The sequence below is a fragment of the Camellia sinensis genome, chromosome 2 (assembly GCF_055761805.1).
Source record: "Camellia sinensis isolate YWXY chromosome 2, ASM5576180v1, whole genome shotgun sequence".
Classification (NCBI taxonomy): Eukaryota; Viridiplantae; Streptophyta; class Magnoliopsida; order Ericales; family Theaceae; genus Camellia; species Camellia sinensis.
The window spans coordinates 19727511-19744262 of NC_138962.1; the positions used below are offsets into that span (position 1 = coordinate 19727511).

The window sequence follows — 16752 nt, forward strand, 5'->3', positions numbered from 1 at the left end:
AACATTAATCAATTCCCAGTTCGGCCGCCGATAAGGCCTTCAATTAGCAGTTTAAACATATAAGCATGAACAAATAATCATACAATCAAACAGATAGAATGCAATTCAGCTAACATATACTCCATCAATTCGGTTTCCAATTTTAGTCAGTCAGTTCAGTACTTTTACCCGTCCCATTATCAGTCACGATCAGTTCAGTTTTAACGATAATCGATGGTTATCGGTAATCAATCAGTCATAAGTCGGTAAACAGTATGAGGGTTGTTACACGACCAGAGACTCGCCCCGCCTGGGGGCACCCGATGCCCAGTATTATTTTTAATGAAAAATAATAAAATTTTAGTGGAAAAAATTTATAAAAAAAATTAAAAATTGTTAGGCCCACCCAAGCCCGCCCAAAGCCAAGGCCCGCCCCATTGGCCCACCCAAAAGCCCAAATACCTCTAGACCTTGGCCTAGTTTTCTGGCGCGTGAACTAGCTGATTTTTTTGGCAGGAGCCTGCAAAACCCGACATGGGCGGGGGCGGGGCCAAAATTACACCCCTAAATAATATTGTCCTTATAATAATAAGAAATATATGATCATTTTATTTTTATTCTTGTTTTTGAGAGAAAATGATTACATGTTCTTTTATTATTAGGTAAATGTAGAACTGCACTAGAAGTTAAACCTATCAAATAACCATTTATTTGATTACAAAATGCTAACCATGAGCTCGATTGAAAATTAATTATTTTAACTTTTAACAATAAAATATGTAAAGAATAGGGGAAATAACTTGACAGAATAATTACAGAAAAATAAGAAATATTATAAATAATTTTTTTTATTTATTAATATATAATTATATATCACTGACACCCCCTAATTGTTCCAAAAAAATAAAATAAAAGTGATGTTAGACTACGCTTGTCTCTAGTTTATTTTGTGAATTTAACGGTTTTGTTAAGCTCGTGAAATTTATTATGGATCTTATTTCGATAATTTGAATTATGCAATGTGTAGAACTCATCGAGTACTTTATCCCTATAAAAAATCACGTTGATAGGATATCAATAGCTACTTGATCAGATCAAAATTTTATCAATAATTTATTTTGATAATTATATTTACTGTTGACAGAAATCTGATCTGATTAATGTAATTTTTTACAAGAATAAAATATTTAACAAATTCTACATATTGAATATTTTAAATTATAAAAATAAAACCTATAATAAACCTACACAGACATAACAACATGCTCTAATCCAATCTCGGATGTAAAAGAAGCCTTGCACTTAGCCAATCCCAAAACAAGGCTTGCCCTATTTTGCCCTCTATTTTGTCTATTTCATCAATGTTGTGAAAATTGGATCGGTAAGCGAATTAAAAAGAAATTGGATGGATGAGTCACTGATTCAATCATCGGATTGAAGCGGTCGTACCATGACATTATAATTAATATTATATAATTATAAATTATAAATAAATAAAAAAATATATAATTATTGAAATAATAAAAAAACTATTATATAAGATTTACTAATAATATTTAATAAAGTCATAATTGATAATAATAATAATAATAATAAAAGTTACTAATTTTAAAGAAATTAAAAAAATTTAACATTCCTTCCAAACAAATTGATTAAATGCTAGGTCTAATTTTGGAGAAAAATAAAATTTGCAACCCTCCCTCCAATCAAATATAATTCAAACAATTTGATTGAATTCCACATTGAATTTTTAGGTTTTCTTTGAACAATTATTTCTTATAAATAAGAATAACTTTCATAATTTCTTTAAACTTCCAATAAGACTCCTCCGTATGAGAAAAGACTCTTAAAATAAAAAACTTTAGTCAAAATTTTAATATATAAGAGAAAAAAAATAAAAAAACCACTGGGTTGGTCTAAAACCAGTACCTATTCATCGATTTTATTGGTTGTACCACTAGTTTTTTTGATTTTTGCAAATAAGACCGATTTTTAGTCTAATTCGATTTTTGTAAATCGTCGGACCGCAACTAAGTTCGATCACAAGTTTTACCGATTAAACTGGCCGATCTGGTTCTTAAAACATTATAAGAGCATCTCCAGCGGTGAATTTTTTTTTTCATCAAATTTGAGTAAAAAATGACTCATTTTTCTGAATTTGATATCAGTTGCTCCAACAGAGCATCAAAATCCGTGGGTCAACCGGTTGGTCGACCGGTAAAGCCAAATTTTTTTTTAAACATATTTGAACTGTTTGAACCTCTATATTTGAACTGTTTGAACCAGTTCACAGGCCAATGTTTGCCTGCACTGGTCGACCGGTTGGTCAACCGGGTGGTCGACCAAGGGGTCAGCCAGGTGGTCATCTAGGTGGTCGACCACCATGTGTAAACTTCTCAAGCTTTTCTGCTTTAACGGTCAGGAACAGTAATTTGGTAAAATCTGTACCTTGTTCTCACTTTGATGAATTTTTTGGTGAAGTCTCAATTTGATACCGATTTGGTGCAACTGTTGGGGCACCAAACAGTGACTTTTTCACTAAAATTTAAATTTGATGTCAAATTTGGTGAACGATTAAAGATGGTCTAACTCATTTAATGAGCTGCTCATTAAATATTTACTAAATCCAAAGATTTTAAATATTTTTTTCCAAAAGGTGACTTTAATTTTTTAAATTTAATTTTTTTAAAATTAAAAATTTATATTTTCATATTTTAATAATTTTTTTAATATTTTAAACCTATCTAAATTAAATGTATTTAAAAAATAAAATATTTAATAAATTAATAAATACATCAAAATATAAAAATATATTAAATTTTTATATTTTTTGTATTTACTAATTTTTTTTTAAAAAAATTATAATTTAAGAAATTATAACCAAACAAAGTATGATTAAATTACAATCAAATAAATTTTTTTAATAATTTGCTAAATTATAACAACAATACTAGGTAGCTTAAAATTTTGTGGCTCAAATCACTCAAAACGACGTCGTTTTGAGTGTAAATGAGTGTAAAACGACGTCGTTTTGACAAATTTGAGCCATTTAAACCACAAAATTTTGAGTTACCAAACATTTTTCAAATTATAATTTGAGATGCTATATTTTTAAACCACTGTCTGGTAGCGTCCGCTGGGCTCGAGATTTTTGGCCCAAAACGTCGTCACAGAACTTGATAGTATGCAAGCCTATCCATTCGGTGTGTGGGCGTCACATCTCTAGATAATTTAAAAAAATTTATTTGGTTTGAATTTTTTGAATTAAATTTTTTAAAAATTAATTTTTCAAATTTTTAAAATTTTTTATTTTTAGTAAATATTTTTTAAATTTTAAGTATATTTTTTTATTTTTTAAATGTACTTTATTTAGATGTATCTAAAAAATAAAAAATTTATTTTATAAATTTTTTACTTTTTAAGTATATTTATATTATGTGTGTTTAAAAAATAAAAAAATTAATTAAAATTTTAAAAAATTTTAATAAAAAAAAGGAAAAATAAATAAATAGAATTTTAAAAAAAATATTTTTTAAAAAGTAAAAACAAGCAAAGTGATTATAATTTAAGAAATTATGATTAAAATTACAATCAAATAAATTTTTTTTATAATTTGAAATGCTGTATTTTTAAACCACTGTCCAGTAGTTAGGGGTGGACGCGGATCGGTTGCGGCCACGAAACCTCCAATCCGTGGCCACGAAACCTCCAATCCGTCATCCATCTGCCAGATTGACAGATTAGAGAAAATCAATCTGTATCCGTCTGCCAATTCGGCAGATGTGGATTGAGCGGTTTGGCGGATGGATGCGAATCGGTTTGGCGGTTTAAGATTTTATAAATTTTCAACAAAATTCAACTTGTGCACTTCCTTAAAAAAAAAAAGAAAAAAGAAAGTATTACAGTCAATGACTTAAAAAACTATTACAATCATTGTATATCTCATCAAAAAAAAAAAAATTTTGAAACTTTAGAATATCACAATCACTTCATGGTTCATCCACATATTAAAATCACAGCATAATATGGCAGTAATAGAGATTGTATGTCTCTATATTTTTGAAAACAAAAACCAACCAGCATATATCATATTTTCTATTTATTATTTTTATAGTTAAATTTAAAAACCAAAAAATATAGATAAATAATACGTTTATTTTTTTCAATTCAAAAAATATACTCCCTCCGTCCCAAAATATTAGTCCCTTATTCCATTTTTCATTGTCCCAAAATATTAGTCCCTCTTTATAAATAAAGTACAAAAATAATGTAAATTTTCTATTTTGCCCTTCTTTTAAATTAATAAACAATTTAAAAAGTACAATTATGACATTGATATTCTCAAAAAATGTACTATCAAAAGGGTAATTTTGAAAAATCAACTTTTTTCAAATGCAATAAATGTACTACCAAAAAAAGTTGGATTCCCAAAAAGGGACCAATATTTTGGGACGGAGGGAGTATTAAAGTTGAAAATTTTTTTCTAACAGAATATTTAAACTCTTTTTCAATTGAAAACACAAACAAAATATTTAAATAAATTAAAAACATAAAGTCTTATAAATTATTAAGCATGTTCACAGGCCAATGTTTGCCTGCACTGGTCGACCGGTTGGTCAACCGGGTGGTCGACCAAGGGGTCAGCCAGGTGGTCATCTAGGTGGTCGACCACCATGTGTAAACTTCTCAAGCTTTTCTGCTTTAACGGTCAGGAACAGTAATTTGGTAAAATCTGTACCTTGTTCTCACTTTGATGAATTTTTTGGTGAAGTCTCAATTTGATACCGATTTGGTGCAACTGTTGGGGCACCAAACAGTGACTTTTTCACTAAAATTTAAATTTGATGTCAAATTTGGTGAACGATTAAAGATGGTCTAACTCATTTAATGAGCTGCTCATTAAATATTTACTAAATCCAAAGATTTTAAATATTTTTTTCCAAAAGGTGACTTTAATTTTTTAAATTTAATTTTTTTAAAATTAAAAATTTATATTTTCATATTTTAATAATTTTTTTAATATTTTAAACCTATCTAAATTAAATGTATTTAAAAAATAAAATATTTAATAAATTAATAAATACATCAAAATATAAAAATATATTAATAAATACATAAATTTTTATATTTTTTGTATTTACTAATTTTTTTTTAAAAAAATTATAATTTAAGAAATTATAACCAAACAAAGTATGATTAAATTACAATCAAATAAATTTTTTTAATAATTTGCTAAATTATAACAACAATACTAGCTAGCTCAAAATTTTGTGGCTCAAATCACTCAAAACGACGTCGTTTTAAGTGTAAATTCGTTTTGACAGATTTGAGTCATTTAAACCACAAAATTTTGAGTTACCAAACATTTTTCAAATTATAATTTGATATGCTATATTTTTAAACCACTGTCTGGTAGCGTCCGCTGGGCTCGAGATTTTTGGCCCAAAACGTCGTCACAGAACTTGATAGTATGCAAGCCTATCCATTCGGTGCGGGGGCGCCACATCTCTAGATAATTTCATCCATCACAAAAATATCTGATCAGGCGGTAGGGATTAAAATTGCGGTAATTTTCACAGCAACCAAACGCCACAATTTTCTTTCGCTAGAAAATGACTTGCAACCAATTCAGCCTTTAAATCCCAATAAAAATTCAACCAAGTGACCAAAAAGTACTGATCAAGTGAATCACAGGCTATATGTGAAGCCGTAAGAGAAGAGATCTATTATAATCCAATGTAGAAGACGAAGTAAATCTATCTTATTTCAATATGGAAGCTCGTTTAAGCACATGAAAGTCTACAATGAACAACCATACTCGAAAAGTAGAAAGTACCAAACCAGAAACCCTAGATTAGATCACAACGACAAGACTTAAATTAAAACCAAGCCTAAACAGATATAGATCAACACTGCTCAAACATATCAGATCAGATCAAAGATCGATCAATGGTAGCCAGTTTAAGCGAGCTGACCGCAATCGGCGATCGTCACGGTCTTCGAGGTCCTTCCAGTGCTCGATCCAACCTTCTCGATCGCCTTCACAACCTCCATACCTTCCACAACTTGACCAAACACGACGTGCTTTCCATCAAGCCACTCGGTCTTCGCAGTGCAGACGAAGAACTGCGATCCGTTGGTTCCAGGTCCAGCATTCGCCATGGAGAGAATTCCAGGTCCGGTATGCTTCTTGACGAAGTTCTCGTCGGCGAACTTTGATCCGTAGATGGATTCGCCTCCTGTGCCATTTCCGGCGGTGAAATCGCCTCCTTGGCACATGAATCCAGGAATCACGCGATGAAACGACGAGCCCTTGTAGTGCAAAGGCTTGCCGCTCTTTCCAACTCCTTTCTCGCCGGTGCAAAGTGCACGGAAGTTCTCCGCCGTGCGGGGAGTGGTGTCGGCGTAGAGCTCCATTACGATCCTCCCGGCCGGTTGACCTCCGACGGCCATATCGAAGAACACCTTAGGGTTTGCCATTCTCTCAGATCTCTGTTTTCTCTCTCTAGAACTGAAAGTCGCGTAGGGTTTAATCGTTGAAGATGAGGTTATATAGGGGCTTCAGAGCAACGATTATCTATGGAGGATTGATCCTCGCCGTTGAAGTAGGACACGTGTCGGACTAGATATAGAAAGACTTGGGGATAGAAGTCGCTGGGGTTAGGTGATTTTTTTTAACTCTGGTTAGTTCTTGGGTTAGTTGCGATTGGATCACGTGGTATATGCTTCTATTTGTTCGGATAAATTTGAAGAAGGGTAGGGAAGGATTTGCTGGTTGATGGACCATCATGGTCCATATCTATAAAAAAATGTGTGGCCTCTTGATATGATGTAATTTTGGCTCCAAATATTTTTATTAAATATATTATATGAGTGTGGGATTCATATCATATGAGTTTCATATGAATCACATATTTATGTAAGATATTTGAAAAAATATTTAAAATTCTTAATATTACTCAATTTTGGATGATGAAAATTGGACCACATGATCTTAATACTATTTTGTACTAATTTTGTTGGTAGCGGAGAGTCTCTAGAGATTACCATCGCACTTGAATTTTCTGCAGAAATAACGTTTCGAAATTTATGATACCGACATCACCACGTCTTGTCATTTAGCATCAGATAAAGTTGATTTTATTTTTTTGGATTTTGTTAAGAAAAATAGAAAAGGCATAAATATATTTTGTGAAAGACTAAAGTATCCTTGTCGTTCAAAAAAACAAAAAATGTATCCTTGTTTGGGTTCTTTCTGTTTTAATCTTAGTTTTTTTTTTTTAAAAATAAAAAAATAAAAAAATTCATAACAGTAAATGTCTTTAAAAAAATTTAAAATTTATATGGCCAAAGGGAAATAAAAGACATAATTTTTCAGATTTTTTAAAAAATTTATGTGTTCTTTATTTTTATAACAAATATAAAAAAATATTTGCCTTTTATTTTTTTTAATTTTTATATTTATTTTTCTTATACTATATAATTTAATTATTATTAAAAACAGAAGGCATTTCAAATTTAAAAAAAAAATCATGAAATATTATTTTAAAATAAAGACATTTACTTTTATGAAAAAAATAAAATAAAAACAAATTACATTATGTAAAGTATATAATGTTAAAATATAAAGAATTAGAAAAAGGGTAGTTTTGTCTTTTGCATATTTTCTATGTTAGTGGTGGTAATTAAATATATTTAAGAGCATCTCTAATGTTGTGTCTTTTTTTTTTATTATTAAATTTGAGTAAAAATTTGAATAAAAATTTTATCTGATATCGCACGCTTCAACAGAGAATTTTGATCTTTCATCAAATCACCGGTCGACCGGGTGGACGATCAGGTGGATGTTCGTCCGGTCGATCGGCCAGTGTAAATTATAACCTATCGGTCATTCAGCGCTCCTACACTAATGACTATTTACAGTAATTTGATGAAAGATTTCAAATATTCTCAGCCTCCGTTTGGGAAGTGGGTTGACTTTTTGGCTTTTTGACTTTTTTTGGCTATTTTAGCCTGGGCTAAAAAGTTTGGCTTGGGAAGGGCTTTTTGACTTTTTTGACTTTTTTTGTAAGAGAAGAATGTAATGATTACGGGTTGGATGTGATATTTTGTTTTTGTGGCTAAAATAGCATACTTTGTCTTTTGTGGCTAAAATAGCCAAAAATGCCCCGTTTAGCTCTTGCCAAACGGAGCCTCAATTTGATGAAAAGTTTTACACATCCTCAATTTGATAGCAAACTGATGACAAACGTTGGAGTAGGATTTTGATCAATTTTTCATCAAATTGATGAAAGAAAAGGTAAAACGTTGAAGATGGTCTAATGCATTTTTAACAAGTGCCAAATTTCTCAATTTTTTTTACAAGTTTTCTCAATTTTTTTTTTTTTTAAATTTTAGACTGTTGATTAGATGAAAAAATTTAAAAAATTGTTTTTATGAGAAAGTTTTAGCCTGTTGATTATATTTGCACTAAAAAAATCATTAAGTACATTTAATTTCTTATTATATTCTATTAAATTATTTAGGGTTATCATTTATTCTTAATATACCTTATATTTTTTCTTAAATGATCTTTTAAGGTACAGCTAAATAATAAACAAATCAAAAATCTTAAATCAGATCACTTAAAAAAAATCTTTTATGCTGTGTTTGGTTAACGGATTTCGAAAGAGATTTAGAAAATGTGTATGAAATTAGGTGAAATGTAAGTATATCTTTTACATTTTAGCTACTTTTTCTCTTTCCTTTTCTAAATCATTTCTCAAATCTCCCAATTAAACACAGAGTAAATGGATTAGTGACTAAGTCTTCGTTTGGGATGTGGGTTGACATTTTTATTATTTTAGTCTGGGGTTAAAAAATCTCATTTGAGATGGATATTTTGTTTTTTTTGACTTTTGTGAGAAAAAAAAATAAAATGATTATTATTTAGATATAATATTTTGTCTTATTAATTTTTTAACTTATTTTATTAATTTTTTTTAGACTAAAAAAAAAAAACTCATGCCAAATAGCCTAAAATGTGAGGTGGAAATCAACTCTTGAAACTACGGTTATCTCCAACTATTTTGGTGCCTAAAATGGGCTACGCATCCGTTAGCTCGTTTGACGAGTGATGGCCTGGCATTTTCTACTTGGGCAGAAGATGTCCCAAAGCCTATTCCCCCCTTTTGTATTGCCGGAAGCTTTTGAAGCTCCTCCTTGGCCCTTTTTTTTTTTAACATCTACAAAAAAAAAAAAAATAAATAAATAAATTTGATCCTATGAATACTGAATAGATTTCAATTTTGTAGTATTTTTCTTAATTAATTGGTTTGATCATTCTATCAAAATATTCATTCTTATATTTAGTTGTGTTGACTTTTTTTACTTTCAAATGTTCGAAATGTAATTCAAGCGTGCCTGTCACGACCCAAACTCAGTATCCAAAGGTTCGGTGTCGTAACAAGATAAAAATAAAATAATTCGGATAATTCTGTAGTTGCAACACAAGCGGATAATTTAAATAAAATAATTGGGTACCAACTGTTATTTAAAATGAAACAAAACATAGTCATTTAAACTTCATTGTATTACAAGAGTTTGATAATAAAAAGTAGGGGTGAGCAGCGGATATATCGATCCGCCAAAACCGACCGAACCGAACCGATCCGCCGCATTTTGGATGGATGCGTGATGATGAGCGGACGGTTGCGGATTGATTTTCTCCAATCCGCCAATTTGGCGGACGGATGGCGGATTTAAGATTTTTTGGCCGCAACCGAACCGCCAAACCGCCAAATCGCGAGCACCTGTAGTAATTTATAAGACTTTGTATTTTCAATTTGTTTAAATATTATGTTTGTGTTTTCAATTGCAAAAAAAGTTTAAATATTCTGTTGAAAAAAAGTTTTCAACTTGAATATATTTTTGAATTGAAAAAAATAAACATATTATTCATCTATATTTTTTAGTTTTTAAATCTAACTCTAAAAATAATAAATAAAAAATATGATATATGCTGGTTGGTTTTTGTTTTCAAAAACATATGTAGATGTAACAATATAGAGACATTCAATCTCTACTACTGCTCTGTTTATGGTTTTGGTGGTTTGAATTGTTATTATATTTTAAGAATTACAGATTGTAATACTTTATAGGGATGAATCATACTGTAATTGTAATATGTGGATGAAGCATACAGTGATCGTGATATTCTAAAGTTTCAAACTTTCTTTCTTTGGATAAGGCATACAGTGATTGTAATACTTTTTTTTTTCTTTTTTTTTTTAAGGAAGTGCACAAGTTGAATTATGTTGAAAATTTATAAAATTTTAAACCGTCAAACCGATTCGCATCCATCCGCCAAACCGCCAATCCGCTCAATCCACATCCGCCGGATTGGCGGACGGATGCGGATTGATTTTCTTCAATCCGCCAATCTGGCGGACGGATGGCGGATTGGAGGTTTCATGGCCGCAACCGACCCGCGCCCACCCCTAATAAAAAGATAGAAATCTTAAAAAAACAAAACAACACAGCGATTCATTTTCCATCTTGATCCTGCTAAACCTCGTCACCTAAAAGGGGTAACAGCTATAAGCACATAGCAGAGTGAGAAATATTATACTGTAAGTGTAGAGGCACAAAATAGCCATGGATATTTATTTAAGCTAAAACATTAAAACATTAACATAATTTGAGTTGAATACACAAATTAATTAAGTGCCAGAAACTGAAATAATTAACTATAACCACGGTACATAATGGAACAGAACAGGGGTCACTAAGTGACAATCACTACAGGGGTCAATGGATCCATGACAAACAGGGGACCACAAAGTGGTCAAACAGGGGCCAATGGTTATTTAAGTCCCCTAAGGCGTGGGACTCCCGTGGTGGTACTTACACAACATAATTGTTTATAAGGTCATAATCAAATATTCTTTAAAATGTAAACAAATATATCCATGTGTTTCCTTTTAGGCAAATAGGGTTCAGAAAATAATTCACGTAACTGAAACCTTTATAAAACATAACTTTTATTAATATACTAATAAAACATAACTTGTATAAAATAGATTTTGGTAAGTCAAAACATAAGTAAAATACATTTTGGAGACTCAAGGTATAAGATAACTCACCTTAAATTAATTCCTTTATTCTTCCTTTTCACCACTCAAGATTCTCACCCATGCCGTCCTCTTTTCTACTTTCTATTTCTTTTTTTTCTTTTTCTTTTTTCCGCTGCCTTAAACATGCCAAACTCCTCTATTTATAGGAAAGAAATTCGTGGGTAACAAGTTACAGAGAGTTCCGTATATTTGACGTGTGTAAGTCTTGTTGATCATCCTGATTCACTCCGGTCAACCCTTATCTCTTTATTTATTAACTTGTTTGATTTTATCTTTTTACTTTGACCATTGACTTATTTTGACCATTTTACTAATTTAAAAGTTATTACCTTCTTTGGTAATTCATGATGACTCCTAAAATTACATATGACTATAAGTCAGGTTCATGTCTAAAAACCTCACTTCCCAACTATAAAACCTCACTTACCACTTACTAAAATATTTAATGTGTGGTGGTTCACAACGTACTTCCTTAACAATAAAATTCTCAATTTCCTAAATTATGCATTTATTTATTTATTTATTATTATTATTATTATTATTATTATTATTATTATTATTATTATTATTATTATTATTATTATTATTTTCTGAGTTCTATTTATTGTAATGTTAAATTAAAAACCTTCGGGTGTCACATTTCTCCCCTCCTTAAAAGAAGTTTGTCCCCAAACTTGACGTACCTTGGTTTTCGAAGAGGTGTGGGTATTTGGCTCGCATTTGGCTTTCAGTTTCCCACGTTGCTTCTTCGACACGATAGTTTCTCCATAAGACCTTTACGAGGGGTATAGTCTTGTTTCGAAGGATCTGATCACGACGATCGAGAATCTGTACAAGTTGCTCTTCGTAAGAGAGATCTTCTTGAACTTCTAAGTTCTCATAATCGACAACATGCTCTGGATCTCGAAGATATCGACGAAGTATCGAAACGTGAAACACATTATGGACATTGGATAGTTCAGGTGGAAGCGCAAGACGATATGCTACAGGACCAATCCTTTCGACTATCTCGAATGGGCCGATGTATCGTGGTCTTAATTTTCCTCGCTTTCCAAATCGGATAACCCCTCTTGTCAGTGAGATCTTATGGAACACATGATCTCCTATTTGAAATTCTAAGTCTCGTCTCTGTGTATCTGCATAGCTTTTCTGGCGGCTCTAGGCAGTGCGAATTCGCTGCTGGATGAGTTGGATTTTATCGCTTGTTATTTACACGATCTCGGGGCCTAATAATTTTCCGTCTCCGACTTCCGTCCAACACAGAGATGATCGACATCTCCTTCCATACAATCCCTCGTATGGTGCCATTTCAATACTTGCATGGTAGCTATTATTATACGCGAACTCCACCAAAGGTAGATGATCATCCCAGTTACCTTTAAGGTCTAACACACACAAACGTAACATATCTTCCAAAGTCTGGATCTTCCTTTCAGATTGCCCATGAGTTTGAGGGTGATAAGTCGTGCTAAACTTCAGAGTGGTTCCCAAAGCTTCTTGCAATTTGTTCTAGAAATGAGACACGAAGCGGGGGTTTCTATTGGATACGATTGAAATCGGGGTGCCGTGTAAGCAAATGATTTCCTTAATGTATAGAGTGGAAAACTTAGAAAGAGAATACATGATTCTGATTGGTAGAAAATGTGCTGACTTCGTCAATTGATCCACGATAACCCATATTGCATCATTTTTCGAGACTGATTGCGGTAGCCTGACTATGAAGTCCATAGTAATGTGTTCCCATTTCCATTCAGGAATAGGGAGTGGTTGCAACATTCCTGCAGGTCTCTGATGTTCCACTTTAACTTGTTAACAACGTAGGCATTTGGAGACATGGCTTGCTATGTCTTTCTTCATTCCTGTCCACCAGAAGTGTTCCTTCAGATCGTGATACATCTTCGTATTGCCAGGATGGATCGCAAACCTCGAGCTATGAGTTTCTACCAATATCCTTTTCTTGAGTTCTGGAAAGTCGGGTACACAAATTCGATTTCAAAATTTTAGCATCCCATTGCTTATTGTAAAGTCAGGATCATGTGTGTTTCCTTGCTTCTCGTACTTTTTCTTCAAAAGTTTATCTTCACATTGGCGGGCTCTAATTTCTTCAATCAACTCGGGTTCCATGATTATGTTGGCGAGAAACCCATGGATCTTGCGGGGAACGAAGGTACATGCCAAACTTTTGGTCGTTGTTTGATTTAATGCGTCTGTTACTACGTTAGCTTTGCCGGGATGATTATGTATCTCTATATTGTAGTCTTTCATAAATTCTAACCATCATCGTTGCCTTATATTCAATTCCTTCTGTGTAAACAGATATTTGAGACTCTTGTGATCAGTGTAGATCTCGCAAGCTACTCCGTAGAGATAATGACGCCAGATTTTGAGGGCGAAGATCACCACAACTAATTCTAGATCATGAGTTAGATAGTTCATTTCGTGAGTCTTTAGTTGGCGGGAGGCATAAGCAATGACCTTCCCATTTTGCATAAGAACGCAACCCAAACCATTGTATGAGGCATCGCTATAAATTACAAACCCTTTTGCTTCGGCGGGGAGTGCTAGTATCGGAGCCGTCACGAGTCTGTCCTTCAATTCTTGGAAGCAACGTTCCTGTTTGTCCATCCATTCAAAGGGTGTGTTCTTTTGAGTTAGCTGGGTCAAGGGTGAAGCTATCTTCGAGATATCTTGCACAAAGCGCCGGTAATAGCTGGCTAGGCCCAAGAAGCTTCGAATCTCTGATACGTTAGTAGGTCGTGGCCAATCCACGATTACTGCAACCTTTTGGGAATTAACTGAAATGCCATCTTTGTTAATGACGTGACCGAGGAAGTGTACACTAGTGATCTAGAATTCGCATTTCTTCAACTTGGCGTAAAGTTTGTGATTACATAATGTCTGTAGAACTTTCTGCAAGTGGTATTCATGATCTTTTGGCGATTTGGAGTATATGAGAATGTTGTCAATGAAGGCAATGACGAACTCATCAAGATAGGGTTTGAACACTCGATTCATGAGGTCCATAAAGGCCGCTGGAGCATTGGTGACACCAAATGGCATGACGAGGAACTCGTAGTGCCCGTAACGGGTTCTGAAGGCAGTCTTTTCGATGCTTTCCGTTTTGACTTTTAGTTGATAACCAGAACGCAAGTCAATTTTTGAAAACACTTGGGCGCCTTGCAGTTGATCAAACAAGTCGTCAATTCGTGGCAGGGGGTACCGATTTTTTATAGTGACTTTATTTAGCTCCGATAGTCGATACATAACCTCATTGTACCATCCTTTTTCTTTACGAACAGTACCGGAGCTCCCCATGGTGAGGTACTTGGTCGAATGTAGCCTATGTTCAGTAGTTCTTGGAGTTGAGTTTTTAGTTCTTTCAATTCTGCCATGGACATACGGTAAGGGGTCTTTGAGATTGGTTATGTACCAGGTTGGGTTTCAATGGTGAACTCGATTTCCCGATCAACTAGGGTACCAGGCAAGTTTTCAGGAAAAGCATCTGGAAATTCTCGAACCACAGGGGTCGCATCAAGTGTAGGGGTCTTTTGTTGAGTATCAATCACATTACAGATACAACCACAATAACCCTTTCTGAGCAGTCGTTGGGCCGTCATGAAGGATATAATACGGGGAGGGGGAGAGGCTCCAGTTTCTTTGAAGACAAGCTTGAGTTGGTTTGGCGACCTGAGGAAGACCTTTTTGGCTTTACAATCTATAGAGGCACGGTTGGCAACTAACCAATCTATTCCTAAGATTACATCAAAGGTACTAATGCAAAGGGGTATCAAGTCTACGTGTAAGGTTTCGCCTTTTAAGGATATAGTACAAGATTTGTACACATTAGTACTAAGGACGGAATTACCAGATGGAAAAGACACAGACAATACATATTCTAAGGGTTCGGGTGTTGATGTCAACTTGGTAGCAACGTGTGGTGTAACAAAAGAATGAGTTGAGCCAGAGTCAAAGAGAACATGGGCTAAGTGACCACAAACAGAAAGTGTACCTGACATAACATTTTCAGTAACTTCTGGGTTTCCAGGCACCAGGGCAAAAGCTCTTCCTTGGCATTTTTGGTCCTTTCTCACTTCTCCAGGTACTGCGGGTTTTCGGACTGGTTCAAAGGGGCGAATGAGCTTTGGACAATTTCTCAGTAAATGGCCAACTTGGCCATATCTAAAGCATGCTCCCGTATCTTGATGGCATTGTCCCGAATAAGTCCTTTCACAGGTAGAGCAAGCAGGAATGGTGCCACATTTAGGGTTTGCAAGACTTTGATTGCTTGGACCGGTTGAACTGGTTGTGCCCGTATTTGCTTTCTTGGGAGGCGCGGCACCGGGCCTTCTGTTATCTCTTTCCCAAAATTGCTTTCCTCTAGCTTGGTTCTCCGGAACGCAAGGCTTTAATCCCTTTTTCCGTAATGTATGCTTGATCTACCACCGCCTCATAGGTTGGTAGTTTCAAAACCTCTAGCCTGTCTTTAATTTCAGGATCGAATCCTGCTTCGAATTTTCTGGCTTTTCGAGCTTCAATAAGAATGACATATGTCGTGAACCGGGCCAGTTGTGTGAACTTACTTTCATATTCGGCCACTGTCATGGTTCCTTGCCTTAGGTGTATGAATTCTGACGCTTTTTGTTCCCGTAGTGAATCTGGAAAGTACTTTTCATAGAATACTTCTAAAAATCTCGCCCAAGTCACAATATCTTCCTTCTCCAGGATAAGAAGCCACCATTCCTGTGCATCGTCTTTGAAGGTGAAGGTGGCAAAAGTCACATTCTGTCTTTCTGTGCAAGGTAGCGCGCGGAAGATTTTCTCCATGTCCCTAACCCAAGCCTCTGCCACTAATGGGTTTAGACTGCCAATAAACGTTGTAGATTTCAGATCCTGAAATTGTTTAAGCGTAGTCGATTCTTCTCGTCTCTCTAATGTCCCATTGGTTATGCTGGTTTGCAAGGCCTGCAAAAAGTTGGTGACTGCTCTTTCCATGATTTGTTCCATTGGGATGGTACCGCTGACTGATGATTCGGTTTCATTTCCTTCGTTGGCCATTACTACAAGGTAAAATGATATAAGCGTGACATCATATTGATATAATTTTGATACAACGTTATATTAGTTCTATTATCACCACATTCATATATAACATATTAGTTTTACTATCACATTAACATCACCATATTAATACCATATATATATACATCATTGTTACCATACATAGGGCGTTAGTCTGGCAGTCACAAATTAATGTCTAATCCTACTGATACAAAAATATAAGGATTAGACTAATCATGGTCAGCTCACAAAAAGGGTCTTCTGGTTAGATGTCTAGAATTGACCGTTAGGCCACCAAGAGAACTGGCTTCGGAACACTGGCCCATGAAATAACCTCGGAAACTCACTCTGCATGATGGACTCAAACTCCCACCCACTGAGCTCCACTCTGAAGCAGCTCCATACTACCTGGACTATGTAAACAAGAGCACCGTAATCATAACCCAAAAATTCCCGTCCAGTAATCCGTATCGGCACCTCCAAGTATGATGCACCGTCGGTAAAGTCCACAGCTGGGGTATAGGCAATGTGTTGTGGGGGAGGTGTCGTAGTGCGAAGGTGGCTACTAGGATATGCGGGTCCCCTTCTCTCTGCAAAGCCT

General features: G+C 34.2%; 2 protein-coding genes across 2 annotated transcripts; both read right to left on the reverse strand.

Moving 5' to 3' along the window:
- Window positions 1-5720: 5720 nt before the first annotated feature.
- On the reverse strand, window positions 5721-6951 carry ROC3 (rotamase CYP 3). The gene has a single exon (XM_028199780.2). It carries the CDS (start codon window positions 6457-6459, stop codon window positions 5941-5943), a length of 519 nt encoding a protein of 172 aa, XP_028055581.1. The 5' UTR covers window positions 6460-6951; the 3' UTR covers window positions 5721-5940.
- Window positions 6952-14515: 7564 nt separating this feature from the next.
- LOC114259735 (uncharacterized) lies at window positions 14516-16148 on the reverse strand. Its single transcript, XM_082907558.1, has 2 exons — window positions 15564-16148; window positions 14516-15505 (listed from the first exon to the last, which is right to left on the reverse strand). Exons 1-2 carry the CDS (start codon window positions 16146-16148, stop codon window positions 14516-14518), a joined length of 1575 nt encoding a protein of 524 aa, XP_082763684.1.
- Between the last annotated feature and the right edge of the window lie 604 nt (window positions 16149-16752).